General features: G+C 37.7%; 3 protein-coding genes across 9 annotated transcripts in view; all 3 read left to right on the top strand.

Annotated features, from left to right (window-relative positions):
- comm3 overlaps positions 1-10,564 on the top strand; it is a 42,854-nt gene extending 32,290 nt beyond the window's left edge. For all 7 annotated transcript variants that reach the window (XM_044393792.2, XM_044393791.2, XM_044393789.2 and 4 more), the window contains one exon: positions 9,702-10,564. In XM_044393792.2, the coding sequence (XP_044249727.1) occupies positions 9,702-10,429 (728 nt within the window). In that variant the 3' untranslated portion in view covers positions 10,430-10,564. The remainder of the gene's footprint in view (positions 1-9,701) is intronic.
- Positions 10,565-11,190: 626 nt separating this feature from the next.
- LOC108058722 (uncharacterized) lies at positions 11,191-14,525 on the top strand. Its single transcript, XM_017143652.3, has 5 exons — positions 11,191-11,256; positions 11,558-12,299; positions 13,475-13,719; positions 13,788-13,956; positions 14,012-14,525. Exons 1-5 carry the CDS (start codon positions 11,191-11,193, stop codon positions 14,506-14,508), a joined length of 1,719 nt encoding a protein of 572 aa, XP_016999141.2. The 3' UTR covers positions 14,509-14,525.
- A 243-nt stretch (positions 14,526-14,768) lies between these two features.
- Positions 14,769-16,379, top strand: LOC108058780 (phosducin-like protein). Its single transcript, XM_017143719.3, has one exon. The coding sequence runs from the start codon at positions 14,854-14,856 to the stop codon at positions 15,685-15,687; it is 834 nt and encodes a 277-aa protein (XP_016999208.2). The 5' UTR covers positions 14,769-14,853; the 3' UTR covers positions 15,688-16,379.
- The last annotated feature ends 724 nt before the right edge of the window (positions 16,380-17,103 follow it).

The raw sequence follows: 17,103 nt of genomic DNA, 5'->3' as shown, positions 1-17,103 counted from the left end.
ACTTCGCGGCTGACATAATGGCCAAAACTCAAGGTAGTGCAGTTAGTTTAGAGTTTTTAAATGTTCTGGATTTTATTTGTAATTTTTGTAAATTAATAATTAATTTATTTAAAATTTAAAAAGTTAAATTTATTTTTTATTGCCATTTAGGACTAGAATGATAAAAATATAGGTACCAAGCAATAAATAATGATATGAAGGATTAAATATTTAAGAAATCTAATTTCTCTTGGTATTGTAAAAAAAACTAATGTAAACCAAATTTTAAGTTTTCCCAAATATTTTTTTTACTCATTAAAGATATACTATATTATCCCCAAATAATATAATATTGAATATGAACATGTCAGGCATTTTATAAACTTAATATTTTTTGATGTGTTATATTCAACATATATTTTAAAAGTCCGGTTTAAATGTAAATTTTCACGAATCCTTTGTAGCCAAAAAAAAATCATACAAAAATGTACATAATTAAATTCCATCAAAAGCCTTGAAGGTTGGGGTTTTTAATTTTAAGCTCTTTATAAGTACTTACTATAATCCCTTTCTTAGGTCCTTCAGCCTTTTCTTATAGAGTCTTGGCAGCACTGATTCGCACATACCCAGACAGTTGAAGCCTATTGTGATGTTTTTTTTTTGTTTTAGTGGAGCATACTTTGGCTACATTGTTTGCCCGCATTTTCGCTACGCCGTCAACATGTGCAAAAGTCAATTTGAAAATTGCCGCAACTGCCGCACAACCGCCCAATAGGCAGGAAAAGTGGTACTTTGTGGTTTAAGGCTTGTTTTCCATGGCCCCTCACACTGGTGTCCATAAACAATCGACCCGGAACAACCCACCGGGAAGTTGTTTATATTGTTTTTAATAACATTCAGCGTTTCGCACAGGCAAGGGCACCATGTGTGGCGTGCATTTTATAAATTACACTAACTTTTTTCTTCCCACTGCCTACGCACGCCGTTTGCATTTTATGTATTAGTTGAACTTTCAGCAAGTTCAAAGTACATAAATCAAATGGTCGAGCAGCAGTTACTCAAATTAAACAAAAAAAAAAACCAAAAATCTTTCGTTTAAATGTGCAATATTAAATTATATTGCATTAATATTAAAATGAATATCTCAAACAAAAATGGCAACGATGTAAATAAGTTTAAGGATTGTAAAATAATATTTTTAAAAACACACTTCATTGCACAAAAGATAAATATGTAAATGAAAAAGTGAAAATAAATATCCCAAACAAAAAAGGCAAGCTTTTGTGTTTACAGATGGAAAAATAATATTTTTAAACGTATATTTAGTTTTACAAAACATGTAAATGAAACAGGACAATTTGCTTTTTAAAGATAAATTTAAAAATTTCATTTTGTAAGATTTGACTCAAGATTATACTGGTTATAGCAGAATTTACATAATAATTATAAAAATTATTCCATTTAGGCACCGAAACTACTTATTTGGATTTACTTCAGTTTGGACTTCAGTTCCTAACGGATGGGATTTATTATTTAACCAAAAGATACATTTCTCAACAGTTTATCGCTCAACCCAGGCTTAAGTAATATTTCGCCAATTCAAATTGAATTTGTTGGCCAAAAACATAAACAGGGACTAAATTTGATATACGGTTATATAATTTAGTTTTGGGGAAATGCGACTTTCGTGACAGTCCCCCGGATTTTTCCCCTTTTCCCACCAAGTCAGCTGGGGGCGTACAAAAAGAGATAGAAAGTAAACGGGACGGGAAATGAAATATTCGCAAACAAATAGACACACTTATTACTTTTTCGTCCTGGATGCGGGATGTTGGATGTTAGATGCTCCTGGCGCGTGTTTCGTTTGCTCCGGCGGAAGACGCTGAAGACGTCTTCATGTTGTCGGTTTTGTCCTTTTTATTGTTGTTCTGCCTTCCACTGACAAGCCGCAATTTTTCTTCATTTCTGTTTTCGTGTGCAAAGACCCACCGAGGACCTTGCCCGAGATGGATGGGTTGTCTTGCTAATAATTTAGCAGTTAGTTTTAATGCGCTACAGTTGCTGATGATGGGACATTTGTCCAGGGAGCACACAAAACGTACGAAAATAAAGCGACCAATTTACCGTCGAGCCTATCTGATTCTAACAATTATAATTATGTGTCGCCAGCAAATGGAAAGTTAAAAAAATAGTTGTTAATTTAGGAACATATTTGAATTTACTTATGAATGAAAATTCTTAAAAACTTTTTATAAACAAATAACAACATTTAATAAGAGGAAAAACACTTTATCTCCAAAAACTAATTTGTTTTAAGACTTTTTAGAAATAAAATATACAAAAAAATATTTTGTAAGGCATATAATAATCTTAATCATAAATATCAAAGAGAGAGTTTTTTAATATTAAGATATCCGTCACAAAAAAAAATATAATTGTAATAAAATTGCCTAACTATTTTTACAAAATGTTTCCTTTAATAGTAGGCCATTCGCAAGCCTCTGAGTTCGAACTAATGGCATCTTGTCCAGATCCTGGCCCTGGGCAACATCATTTTTCTTGTCTCCGGCTCAAAGAAAACAATGCAATTCTGACATGCGTTTAGTTTAGGGCCTAAAACATTCTTTTCCATTGTTTCCCCTCTTTCGCATGCCAGACCGACACGTGTTTTTGCGATGAAGGCCGAAATGGTATTTGCATGCCCGCTGCTACAAGAGTTTAATTAGTTAAACAAAGAACAGAGGCTGCAGCAGACAGAGCCATAAGTTAGCCGAGTAACCCCGGGCCAACCCAGACCCAGACCAGAGACCCTTGACGTGGATCAGACGCCCAGATCCAGGAGTCCAGTGGGAGGCATAGGTAGCATTTAACGCCTGTCTTCACGGTTCCCCGGGAACTGTTGTCTGCCGCCAGCCACAACTTCAAATATAAAGTTGTCGGGGGACTGGAGCCCCGGGGCACTGAGCTTGGGGTTCCCGGATCTTGTGGCAGGCCTAACAGGTGGGGAAAACGGGGGTCACAGTCATAATAATGTTTCAAGGCCGCTTTGGCCCCAGGCGTAGACATTGGGGAGAAATTTAAACGGCAATTTGGTGCCGTGTTTACCAACCCCAAGGACATGGAGTAGCAGGACGAGGAAAGGACGACGACGGCAGCATCCAAAAATGTGGGCTGAACTTTTATTTTTGGCTCCCTTTCAGGGGGCGGCGGGGAACAAAACTGCTTACGTGCCTGAGAAGCCTTCGAGCTGCTGGCTTCTGTCTGCCATCCATCTTACACTGAGAACAAATTCTTAAACAAAACTTTTCGATATATTTGTAATTAAAATTAGTATTTTATTACTCAGCTCTTCCCAAAAACATATATTTTTATACCCGTTACTCGTAGAGTAAAAGGGTATCACTATGGACGGCAGTCCATGTAGTGACGAAGCGCACCAGGAGAGTGTGCGAAGGCGACTACTATATATACACGAAGAAATGAAAATCTACTGTGATGGTCCGATCATAATGAATAATACACCTATCGAAAGGTATTGCGAAAACTAACAGGATTGCATACCAAGACTTTAAGAAAATCAATTGGCTTGGGAGAGAGAGCGGTGAAAGTGAAAAAGTGAAAATTTCGAAATTTGGAGCTGTTGGGGCCGGTGGGGATAAATGCCCCCTCGCAATGTTTTAGTTGTATTCCTTTTGAAAATACCCGTCGAATGAGGGGTCATTTGTCAAAATCCGACTCTCCGTTCAAAAGTTATAGCCAAAATAAGATTTTCTTCTTCTTCCCAAAATGAAAATTTAATTCTGTTTGTCCACTTGTCCACTTGTCCAAAATATGTTTTTTAAGTTCTGGAAATTTGATATGACGTTCATAACATCGATATAAAAAACTTTTGTTCTACCACTTTTGGAAAAACTCGCTAGTTTAGCGGGAAAACAGCTATAAATAGCTAAAAATCGGAAAGCCGTAACTTCTATACTACTAAAGCTACAGGCTTGTGCTGCATCGCGTTTGAAAGGTATTTTTAAATGCTATAAACGCCTTCTATATGCAATTTGTGTAAATGTAATACTTAAAAAAATATGAACAAAAGACAATTTTTTTAAACTTTTTTTTTAGCTTTTTTTTATTTTTCTCAAAAACGGCTCTAACGATTTTCTTTAAAACCTTAAACTGTATAGCCCTTGAGATTCCTTAAATTTTGGTATATAACACATTACTGTAAAAAGTCACGTTTAAAAGTTATTTTTATTCGAAAATAGCCACTTTTGCCAGCTCGAACAATTAACGCTCCCTGAGTATTGAATTTTGTGGGAGGGTATCCGAACTGTATTTTAGAGTCATGGAATCAGTAAATTTGCACTTAAGAGTTCCATATAGGAATCTTTTGTTCTACGACTTTTGGAAAAAGCCGCTACTTTAGCGGGAAAAAAGCTAAAAATAGCTAAATTTCGTTTGCTTGTAAGTTCTACACTACTAAAGGTATACCCATGTGCTATACCTCGTTTAAAAGGTATTTTGAAATACTTCAACGCCTTTTTAAATTAATTCGTTAAAATACAATAGTTTAAAAATTATGATTGACCAATTTAAATTTAAATGTATATATTAGCTCCTATGAGAGCAAATGTATACAAACAAAAACTTCTGATATCAAATAAAAACACCTCTTAACGAGGTAAAAAACTAGTGACGACCGCACCTTCAACATACAAAAGTTCTGATATCAACATTTGTGACGAAAAATTATTACACTCGTCATTAAATAGACTTTCTAATCTTTTCTCATTCGTCACGCTGCAATAGAAAATGCCTGTAAAGGGAAAAAGGCTGGAATAGTTTGCTAGGGCGGGCCGAATGAGAAAAGATTAGAAAGTCTATTTAATGACGAGTGTAATAATTTTTCGTCACAAATGTTGATATCAGAACTTTTGTATGTTGAAGGTGCGGTCGTCACTAGTTTTTTACCTCGTTAAGAGGTGTTTTTATTTGATATTAGATTCGTGCAAAAGTATGTAACTGGTAGAAGGGAGCGTTTCCGACCAAATAAAGTATATATATTCTTGATCAGGATCACTAGCCGAGTCGATCTAGCCATGTCCCACCCAGAGAAATGTGGGACTATTTTTTAGGTAACGTATGACCTAAAAAATTTAAATAGACTAAAATTTCAGATTTAGGTAATGGGTTACCTAAAAATATTAGCATGTGGACTATGTTCCTACTTTTTAGGTAAAGCTAAAGAGATTTTTATAGGCCATCGTAACCTTCAAATTGGTCCATAAGACCTAAAATTTAGGAATAATTTAAAGTCGATTATCACTCACAACTTAATACAAATATTGGTCCCTAATATTAATAAACAAATTATTCGGTTTTTTAAGTTTAATGTTAAAAAATTTTTTAGACTTTTCTTAAAGCTAGTGATGGAAAAGTTTCAATATATAAAATCAATACCTACGTGGACTATTTTCCTACTTTTAAGGTAATAGTGCCCTATTCTAAAAATAGAATTCGCCTGAGCCCCTTGAAGCAGGCTTTGGTTTTGCCGCAGGGCCTTTAAGTAGTTCCGTAGACCAGAGGCTAGCCTATTGGACTCTCGCGCAGAAGACCCGGGATCGATTCCCACCGAGGACAAAATAAAGTGATTGTTTTTTCAGAAAGATAAAATATTTGCTTTTCCGAATAATACAATATAAGCAATTAAAATAATCAAATATGTTACTATCAATAGTAAAAATCCTAGCTTTTTTTAAATACCTAATATTTAGGTAATTCTGACCTAAAAATCTAGCCCACTAGCCATTTTTTTAGGTAACCATTACCAGAAATAAATTCAAGACTGCGTACAAAATATAGTCCACATGGACAACATTTTAGGTAATGCATGGCCTTGGCGCGTTTTTCTGGCCATATTTCCTAAAATTTTAGGTAATTAGGCCCCTTTTTAGTCCATTTTGTTTTCTGGGTGCCGTCTGTCTGTCTGTATGAACGCTGAGATCTCGGAAACTATAAAAGCTAGAAGATTGACATTTTGCATGCAGATTCTAGGAGTTCCTACGCAGCGCAAGTTTGTTTCAAAAGGGTGCCACGCCCCCTCTAACGCCCACAATCGCTTATATACGATTTTAAAAATTTCAATATTTTGGAAAAGTAAAAATGCAGTTTTATTGTGTTTATCAATACCTATCGAAATGTAGAAGAAATTTTTTAAATCGGACCATTCGTTAAAAAGTTACGGCGGATCAAAGTTTTTCTCCATCTCCTTCGCACTCCCTTTAGCTGAGTAACGGGTATCTAAAAAATAAATAAAATAAATAAATATTCATTAACGGAAGTAAATTAAAAACAACGTAGTTAAATAAAAATAATTAATCTGTTAATAAAATGAATTAATCTTGTATATTAGCAATTATTTATCATTAGGTTTGTAATTGATAAAATATTATTATAGAAACAATAAGCATAAGTAAAAAAATAATTTTAAAATTGGTTAACAGACATAGGAATTTTTAAATTCAATAATTTTTTTTTTCAAAATGCTGACATAAATATCTATCTATATTTATATAAATCTATCTATATTTATATTCCAATGAAAAACACAGCTAAATAAATTACTGCTAAAATACTGTGATTTTTGGATTGGCAGGTATGCCTGCATTTTATGAATTACGTATATTTATATAATTTTTCTTGCAGTGCTTAACACCCAAGAAGAGAATTTCCCATTCCAAATTCTTCCATTTTTTTCAGTCTTCTGGCAGGCATGTCGCCATTGCCATCGCCATTTCCATCGTCCTCTTCCTGGGCACGTCACTTTTGGTTGCTTGAGCTGTATGTCGTTTGTTTTCTTTTTTCTGCCTTGGTGGTTTGGCGCCCAAATCCACAAAACGCACAGCGCCCACTCACCCACATCCGGCGTTTCATCCAGCTCCGTTTGAGACCCCCAAAACTCGAAAGCGAAGCCCCAACATAAAGTGTGTTTAACTTTTTTTTTGTTATTGTGAGAACGCCCAAATATCTCTGGCTTGCCTTAGGTGAAGATTCTCTGTACTTACACGAAAATAAATTTTAAGGAGAATATAAGGATACTTTTGAATTGACGCGTTGTATAGAAAATCCTAATAAATACTACTTAAATAGTTTTCCAAAAAAGTATATTTATCTAAATTTACGTTTAGTTTTTTATATACATTTTTGCAAGTTTTGAACTTATTTTATAAAATTAATATAAGTACGTAATTGATCTAATAAGTAATCTAGATTATTTTCGGTGTAGCTTTAGTTCCAATCCCGATGCTAAGCAAGTTTTTGTTGGGGATGCTTTGAAGCTTTCACGACCTTTGGCATATTGACTATGGTAGTTGGAAATTTCGGTGTCCATTTTGCTGCTGGCTTATAACTTGTGGCGAATATTTTATGCACAACGCACTTACACTTTGGGCTTTGTTTATTTTCGTTTCATCTGCCAAGCGGCTTTCGCTTTTTTATGCGCTGCACTTCATTTTATTGTCGTGCTAAGCTGCGTTTGGGGAATTGAATGCGTATGTCCCGGGGCTTTGGATTATGGGCCCAGACCGAGAACCAGACAGTTCATCAAGCCAAGTAGTAGTTGTGGCCATGTCGAGTAGCGTCCTTTTCGTTTGGGGATGAACAGTTTATGGTCGAGTGCGGATTGGCCACATGAACTAAGGAAGATCCATCTTAAAGTAAATCTAGAGGTCACCTTTTATAAAAGTTGCCTAAGAAATGGTTAATGTTAATTGACAAAGTTAATTACTAAAAATTGATCTTATTCCTGAATTTTTATTTTAAATAGGTACACTATTTTTTAATTATTTTGGTACTTAACAAGTTTATAAAGTTTTAACTAAAATCATAGAAAAATTAATTTTATTTATTAAAAACAAAAGCAGTTTTTTTAACATTTTATTAATTTAAATAAGTTAAATAGTAACAATGAAACAATGAAACAACAACCTCAAAAAGTTTTTGATAATTTCTTTAAGGTTTTTTCGATCATTAATTTTTAAAACAAAATCAGTTTTCCTTTCATTACTGGGTTTTAATTGCCTTCAAAATAATCCCTTTGAGTTGTATTAACTGAAACTTAAATAAGGACTTTACAAGTCCTGTCGACCTGTCTCAAAATCAAAAGTGTATCCAGCCGACTTAAAACGAGCGTCACGCCCCTTGGCGCCATACGTTAAGCTCGATGTAAGCCGGCCCATAATTAACTAAAGTCAATTGAAAATTACAAAAAGGCTTAAGCACGTTGAGCTCTTGTCGGAGGAATGGAGCCCAGGGGCTGACAGCTCCCCGGGGTGGTCTATATGGCCATATGGCCAGGCTCCAAGCCGGAAAAACCCCACCCAAAAATGAGTTTTCACTTTCATTCCGCCCGCTTTCTTCTTCTGGGCATCATCAATTTAATTTCGTAAGCTCACAAAGCGTTGCATAAAAAATGAACGTCCATTCATGTGGGTGTGAAATGTCGGAAAATGTCGACCCGCAGGCTTTAAATCCCCGAAAGTATCCAAAAAAGGGTGTGAACCGAAGCGTGTGCCGTTTTCAATATTTGCCAAAGCCACCCAGCATGCGGCTAATCTTGAAAATCTTGTACCACGTCACGGGGAAAACGCTTGCCGCATCAACAGTTCCATGTACTCCATCATTGGGCTGCTGACTCACCTTTTCTGGGGGAAGATTCGAGGTCGCCTCCCATCCCGGGAGCCACATTTATTCGCCTCCGCCTGCTGGACAATTGCAATAAATGTTTCTGTTGCCCACTTTTAAGGGTTGGGACGCAGCTTGCAGTTGGACGCCTTTAGGGCTTTTTACTAGCTTTTAAGCGAACAAGCAATCCGTATAAAAATTTCATTTAGATCCGCAGCACCATCCCCAAAAACTAAAGGTACCATTTGAAGGGTTTGGGGGCGGTTTAAGTGCCGCTGCTGCCGTGTACGAGTCCCAAAGGGCAGCAAAGGGGAATTGATTTGATAATTCTGATTGTTCTTTTTCCCCGTTTGATTGCCGGAAGTAGCGAGCAGGAATCTGGGGGAATAAAATAAGGGAAAGAGTATGAAAAAAGACAAAAACAGGTATTATCTATTATTCAGCAAAGCTTTTTAATAAATAACTATCGCTTGAGCTGCCTACAATGTGATTTTTTAATTTAACTATAAACTTTATCCTTAAAAAAAATGTTAGGGTTTTAAAGTAGATTTATTATAAAATAATTTAATACATTAAATATTACATTTTATTGCAGCATGAATTTATAAATTTAATGCAGCATCGTATAAATAATATAATTTTAAAGCAATAAATACTTTGACTGCATTTTGTAACTGTGTTTTTAAAGTTTAATAAATAGCTAAGATGGTTATTAAAATTATACAAATTGCATTAATTAATTATTAGTAACATTTTTCTAGTGTGATATGATCTATTTTAATAACATAAATATATATTCTTAATTTACTTTTATAAATTCTGTTGATAATAATTATAATAATAAACTTAAAAAGGACCAAATATGGTGCAATTAAGTCAGGGAATACTTTACAACTAACACAAATATTTCGTTTCAATAAAAATTGATTTTTGGTATTCCCTTTATTATTTTAAAACAGTATTTAAGACCTGCCACTCCTGCAGTTGGAATTTTTTTCGCTACGTACTAATCGGATTATCTGATTTTCCATTATTTACCCTTTCAGACCGTGCCAATCACAGTGATCCGACTATTGAGATCTGCCGTCGCTGCCCGCCGGACTACGAGGCTGAGTCGCTGCCCTCGTACACGATTGTGTCCGGATTGCCCACCTACGACGATGCCCTGGAGGAGTTCCGCAAGGCGGGCATTATCCTGACCCCCGCTGTGGTGCCCATCATCAAGATATTCGAGTGCGAGAACGGCAAGGAGCAGGCAGTGGGCTACAGCCTGGTGGAGACGAACATTTCGGGGGCAGATGGTGGGGCTGGGGCGGACAACGTGTCGATAGCCTCGACCACCTGCAACTGCGGCAACTCCTCGCCCACCTCCTCGCTGCCCAGTTACAGTGCCGCCACAGCGGCTGCCATGGCAGTGGCGGCGGCTGCTCCTCCCCAGGTGATCGAATTGTCACCGGAACACCTGGCCTCCTTGTCCCAGAAACGACTCTCCCTGCAGATCTCATTCAACAATTCGGTGCGTCGGCAATCGCCGCTTAGGAATCATCTACTCAGATCCCGGGCGGTGGGGAATACGGCCGGAATGGGTCCATCGGAGGGTGCGGTGGGTGTGGCCATTCACGGGTCAGGAGGTCACGGTGGACATGGACATGGCGCCGGAGCCACCATCCTGCCCGCCCTGCATCGTTCCACTTCCACTATTTCACTGTCCAACGAACGCCAGTTGCTGGATCAACGCCTAAGGCATTTGCATCATCGCGGTTCCCTCTACTGAGAACCGAAAATTGAGCATACCGACTGCCTGACTATTCCTTCCTAAATTGTATTCCTTACGTTATTCATATCCCAAAAGTTGTTAGTTTTAAGACACAGACACAATAAACATACGTTATTTTATGATTGTTTCTAATTGACTTATTTCAATTTGAAAACATTTTTTGCATTTTACATTTTTTTAATTGCCTGTGAGACAGAATCGGCCCAGGAATTAGATAATAAAACCAAAAAAACAGTTTTATGGTATAATAAATGCAATAAATGATCCTATGAAAACGCTTTAAACCGAAAGTAAGTTAGATTCCAAAAAAAAAGGAAACATTTTTAGAATAATGTTTTTTAGACTTGGGTTTCAATCAGATAAATTCGGAAAGTTTTGGGAGTTCCAACTTTGAGTCTCGAAAGACATGGGCAATGGTTCACAATGGGGACTATTTTTCGGTTTTTTGTATTCTTTAGAATACCTCGGAAGCAGTAGATGCTCGAACAGTTTGAATGGGAAATTTAAATATCAAATATCATGGAAAACTAGAAATGGTTCATGGAAATTTTTGGATGTGTAGTACATAGTTTGTACCTGTTTAATTGGAATTATTATAGTTTAAGCTAAAGAAATCATAAAAATCAATAAAGACACGTAAACATACTGGGATCTCCGCTGAAAACTATGGCAACCGAGAACATTGTTTATGGATATCAAACCCGGCTTTTGTCGTTATGTTTGGTATTTTATTTATTTAGTTTATTTTACTAGCAGCAATGAGCGCCACAACACGTACAGGATTAGTTCCCACGCCCAAGAGGCATGTCAAGTATCTTAAAAAGGTAAGAAAAAAATATTTGAGGCGTTAAAAAAGCATATTTAAAGAATAAATCTGGGATATGTGAGTGTTTTTATTTATATCTCAAGTTGCGCTTAACCAATTTAGGTGAAGTTTATTTTGAATTACAAATATAATGTCACCCTTTAACTTTACCAAAAAATGAATAGGATACATGGCTAAAATGGACTATTTATTTTGTAGTTCTTACGAATTTAACAGACGTCAAAGTTGTTAAATATTTGCACTTTTTTTAAATAATTAAAAGAAAACGATTTTAAGGTAATTTAATTTAATATTTATAGCGCAAGAATCAGCATGGCGATGTTTCGCGAATGCCGCTCAAGTTCGAGGCCACGCCCATGCCCCTTTCGCTACGCCCCTTTGGCGGGCTCTTTAATCCTTTTGCCAAGGGTTGCTCGGTGCTTTGCAATCATCCAGCTCCGTCTGGGGTTAAGGACGTGATCAATCAGCTGAAGACATCGCTGGCGATTGAGGGCAAAAGTCAGCAGCACGGAAAGCAGGACAAAATTCCCGAGGAGCCGGAACTGCAACCCCATGAGGCGGATAATATTCCGGAGGATCTGTTCCGGCGATATGCAGAAACGGATTCGCGACCAATGACGCCAACTCCCACGGTAACAAGTATCCATACAAGAACCAGTGCTGGCTCCTTCTATCGACGATGCATAACACCAGAGTGGGGAAAACACGAAAATATTAAGAGGAAGAAAATCATATTGGACTTGAGAAGATCCCACTCCCAAGAGACTCTCTACTGGAAACCCAGTTCGGATTTGACCCAAAGTGGTTTGGAGGAGGACAAGAAGCCCAAGAGTGCGGGTGCCAACGAGGACAAGAAGCCGAAGAGGCAGCCTTCCAATGAGCAGAGACCCAAATCTTCAATGGCCACGGCCAATTTGGCTCCAGGAGGAGATGCCACCAGTGATCAGGAGGCCAAGCCCAAAACCTGCATCAACGAACACGAACTGAGCGACGAGGATGTGCGTCGGGGCAAAAAACGAAAGAAGTTAAAACCAGCTCAAGGTGGGTAAACCTTTTATTTAAAAATTAAAATATTTAGGGCCGTTTTCTCATCCGCTTGTTAAATTCAAGGTAAGGTTAAACCTTGAAATGGTATGGGAAATCCGAGTTTTAACCGTACTTTAAATTTACCAGGCGGACGAGAAAACGGCCCTTAGTTTTCCACTCTTAACCCTCTAGTGCCCAAATTTTCTTTTCCCAAAAAAAATTATTTTTGGATTCATTATATGGGCAATTCTCTGGGGATGTCAACCAAGCCAAAAAGCGTAAAACTTGAAAAAAACATATTTCTACATGATTTTGCACTAATATTTGATTCTAGTTAGATGGATCCTCAACTAAGCTAAGTAATATGAGTATCCTTGGATAATTTTACAGGGTAATACCGGTTATATGGACAAAAAAGTCATTTTTTGGTATTTTTTTAGTATTTTTTAAAGTGGCTCTTAAACGGTTTTTTTGACGTTAAGGTTGCAGAAAAACCACCTAAGAAAATGACGGAAAAAACTGTCGCGTGCGACATGTAGCGTGTAAAAAATTAACCACTCAATATTTTGAATTCAAACCAAATACATTTTAAAGAAGAAAGACCAAGGAACACTATGAAATTAACTGCATTAAAATATTCCTTCACGTTTCGTTACAATCGAAAGTTAGGCAGGAAGTCAAAAAAGTAACTTCTATTCGTGTCGCGTGCAAAAGTCTTGGTTTTTTTTATATATCTTAAAAATGAAAAATGTCCCAATGTCACCCCTAGCACATATTTTAGTGCTAATCAAGACCTTTAATTTGAGCCCAGTGCCAAAGGAAAAGAAGTACTGGAAGATAGTATTTTTCACCTGCAAAGCGTACGAACGTCGCGTGCAACAGCAGAGAATTGCCCATATATCAAAATTGAATGTTTGTTTTAGAAAAACTGTTTTTTAGAAAAAACGCAAAACCGCGTCAAAAGGAATGAAAAGACTGAAATAACGGTGTTTTTAACCTTACCCGTCTGGAGGCGGTCTTGGGCACTAGAGGGTTAACAGAGTGTTTCACAAAATAAATATGCATTTATAGAAAGATGGAAAGAGAAGTTTTGGAACTCATACTATTTTATGATTGCGATGATCTCTTTATATCTTTTATCTTTTGAATTAAATTTTTAAAAAATTATTATTATTATTTCTAAATTACAGCCACCACCACTTTTCACTTGAGTGAGGATCCAGAGACTCAGGTGGCTGCTCTGGGCCCCGATTCACTCAATCCCAGTACCAGACCCAGTTTGATACCCAATTCACTCACCTTGCTGCCCAAGGATAAAAGGGAGACTGAACGAGAACCCATCCTCTTGAAGGGAAGTTTTCTCACCGATGAAGCCTTTCAGGCCCTGAAAACCGATTTGGATGTGGATCTCATAGAAAACACATTTGGAAGATATGTAAGATAAATACATTCTGATAGTTAAAGATTTCACATTTATTAATACGAATATTATATTCACTTAAGCTAAATCGAGCGCTTCGAGAAGCCATCAAGTACATGCCACCCAAACCTAAAACGGTGCCAAAACCCACCGAAGATAAGGTTCCCCCAGAAACAACGTCTAAAATGCCGCGAAAATTTTCCAAATCAGCAACGAGATTCGATGTGCCCATGGATCTTTCCATGTTGAAAAGTCAGTAAATCTATATATATTTAAGGACTTAATCCTAATCCGATTATCCCAATAGATATGACCCCATGGGACTATTTGAGCAAGTGCGTCTGGGTATCGCAACAGAGAAAACAGCTGTATAAAAGAGTGTTTTTGAAATATCTAAGTCGAATCGAGGAGCCGGAAAGTGAGTTGGCGGTTATGGGAATGGGAAACGATGAGCTGCCGGAATATAAATACCGGGAAAGAACCCTCGTCTGGCAGAGCCTGCCGCAAGCTCTGGAGGATGTGTTGGAGTTTCATGGAACAGAGGAAAATGTGCAAGGGACTCTCAGAATGTTGGGATACGAGTCACATGGATCGGGTGACTTGGATTTCCGCGCCTGGTGCGGAATAGTCTCCTTCGCAGAGAGATTGGCCCTTGCTGATGAGTCGGGATCGGATGATTCATGCGACGAACTGGAAAAGGCCGACTTTAATAGCATGGAGCAAATAATGCCGGACTTTGCTGTGCCCGAAAAGCTCAGGGACATTTTCAATGTAATTCGAAAGACGCACAAAACTAGGTACTAAAATATACGCATTGAAAAATTACAAGGATAAAAAACGATTTGTAGTTGCAAGGAATAATGTTTGTAACAAGATAAATATTACTTTTTATGTATTAGAAAAATAATTGTTTTAAATTTTGAGGATAATTTGGAAAATGTTTTGAATTTCGCGGACTACATACTAAAAAAATGTAAATAATACAAAACATTTAAAAATACTAAGAACAGTATGGCCAGCTATCGTTTACTATCGAAACTGAACCATCGATAGTGCAGGCCATTAATTGTAATCGACCTATCGATACCGACAGGTTAATCAGACTAATTAAATTGTAAATTAAAAGGAAAAACTCGCTTATTACAAATCATGGCCACTTTGGAGGACAAGTTACTGGGCGAGAAGCTGGAGTACTACTGCAGCAGCAGCGAGGGCGAGGACAATGGCGACGAGGGTGACGATTCGAAGGGGGCTTCCGGGAAGTCCCGATCCTCCGGCCTGACGGTCGACACAAATCCGGATGCGACTCCGGCTGGCGGCTACCGGCAGCAGCAGGGCTCCACGAACACGGGTCCCAAGGGCGTGGTCAAGGACTGGCAGCGATTCAAGCAGCTGGAGGCGGAGCGCCGGGACGAGACGGAGCGCCAGCGTCTGGCGCTGGCCAAGAAGCTCACCATTACCACGGCCACCTCGGCGGAGGATGAGGAGCGCAAGCGGCAGGAGGAGCTGGACGCCGAGCTGGATGAGCTGATGAGCGAGGAGTTCCTGCAGCAGTACCAGAAACAGCGGATGGCCGAGATGCTCCGGCAGATGGGGCACCACCAGCAGTTCGGAAAGGTGCAGCAGTTGACCAGCCACGGGGAGTTCCTGGCCTGCGTGGAGGAGGAGAACAAGCACACCACCATCATCATCCACATCTACGAACGCCAGCTGGCCGCCTGTGCCACCCTGAACAAATGCCTGGACAGCCTGGCCAGCGACTATCCGTCCATCAAGTTCGCCAAGATCTGCAGCTCTGTGGCCGGAATGAGTCGGGATTTCCGCACCAAGGGATTGCCAGCGCTCCTGGTTTATAAGGCCCAGGCGGTCATAGGGAACTTTGTGCGGCTAACCGACGACCTCAGCGACGACTTCTTCGCCTCCGATGTCGAGAGTTTTCTCATCGAGCATGGCATTTTAGTGGACAGAGCTCTGTACAATTAAGCTATTGGTTAAAGCCCCATAAACTGACAAGTAACTTAAGAGGCATATTTCATGGCTGAGTATTAAAAACCCAAAGTTTTATACTCCAAAATCCGAATGTAGCGTATAAATTGATACTACTAAGGAAATTAAAACCAACTTTTAGAAGCCAGGAAATCAATATTTTTGGAATCTCACAGTTACTTGTCAGATCAATTTGAGGCTTAAACGCGCCCACAAAACCTGACCAAATATGTGTTCGTAAGATTAGCCGTTAAGAGAACTTAAGCCAGAACCGCCCTTTTAGATTTTGCAATTTAATTATTTATTTTTTCCATTCAATAATTAGTTACATTATATGTATGATTCTTTTCTCTTCCTTTTTTTATACAGAATTTCTTAAAGTGTAACTTTCACAAAATGGAAAATGTCTCGGAAAAATAATAAAATTCGATTAAAAATATTTGAAAAATGTATTCGAAATGCATTTTACACTTGAAATTGTATGGAACAGATCCTGCTCACTAAATATAGCGTATATCTATAACCTTTCCGTCATCATTTACAATACGATTTATATTTATGTAATAGTATTTTAGTGGCTAATGAATGTACTTCACTCGAACTCGTACTCTGTAAGATTTATACAATTATATATTTTATAGCTTATAGCCTATCATATACAGCAATAAAAATGATGTCGATACAATAAAGTATTTTTTTTTGCTAATCAACAAATTGGTGTTTTTTTTAATTATTCATTGCTATGTTCTGGGCAACATTCTGAGCTTTATAAACTAATTTTTAATATTTAATGGATGCGTTTCATACTACGTATGAAATGGCCAAAGAAGTGGTTTTCTTTTACATTCGTTTTATTTCCTAAGCTAACATTCAGATTATTTATTTATTTAAATTCAATTTAACAAACACACCAAGTTATGCATTACACAGCGAGGAAATTGTTTCGTTCTCTAACTTCGCAAAGAATTTTTCAATTAAAGCTGAAAAATCTCCAAGTCTGGGGTGAAGGGGAAACAGAACTCTCTTTAGTAGCGGGGCAGTGGAAATCGATCTGGGTAGGGTTCAAAGGGACCTTCTGCAGACCATATACTTGGATTGGAACTATCAAAAAGTAGTCGTAGAGGCTTCTCTAGATAAATTGATATATAAAATGGAATTATCTCGTTTAAGCTGTCGTTTGGTAGTCCTGATTCCCCGCGAGAAGGGCTGTTTTCGCATATCGTGTAGTAAATATACGTATTAGATATATCTTGGACACATAGCACTATTAACGATAACATCATTTAAATAACATCCGATTCACAAATTGATTTCCGTTCGCAATTACACGTATAATTTGAAAACGCTTAACTATATATTAAATGCTAAGTTGTTGTTTTTATCTTTGTAAGAATAATGTAGAATTTATATTAG

This window comes from Drosophila takahashii, chromosome 3L (genome assembly GCF_030179915.1).
Source record: "Drosophila takahashii strain IR98-3 E-12201 chromosome 3L, DtakHiC1v2, whole genome shotgun sequence".
Taxonomy (NCBI): Eukaryota; Metazoa; Arthropoda; class Insecta; order Diptera; family Drosophilidae; genus Drosophila; species Drosophila takahashii.
Note: the sequence above shows the minus strand (reverse complement) of the source record. Positions and strands in the feature narration are given on the sequence as shown.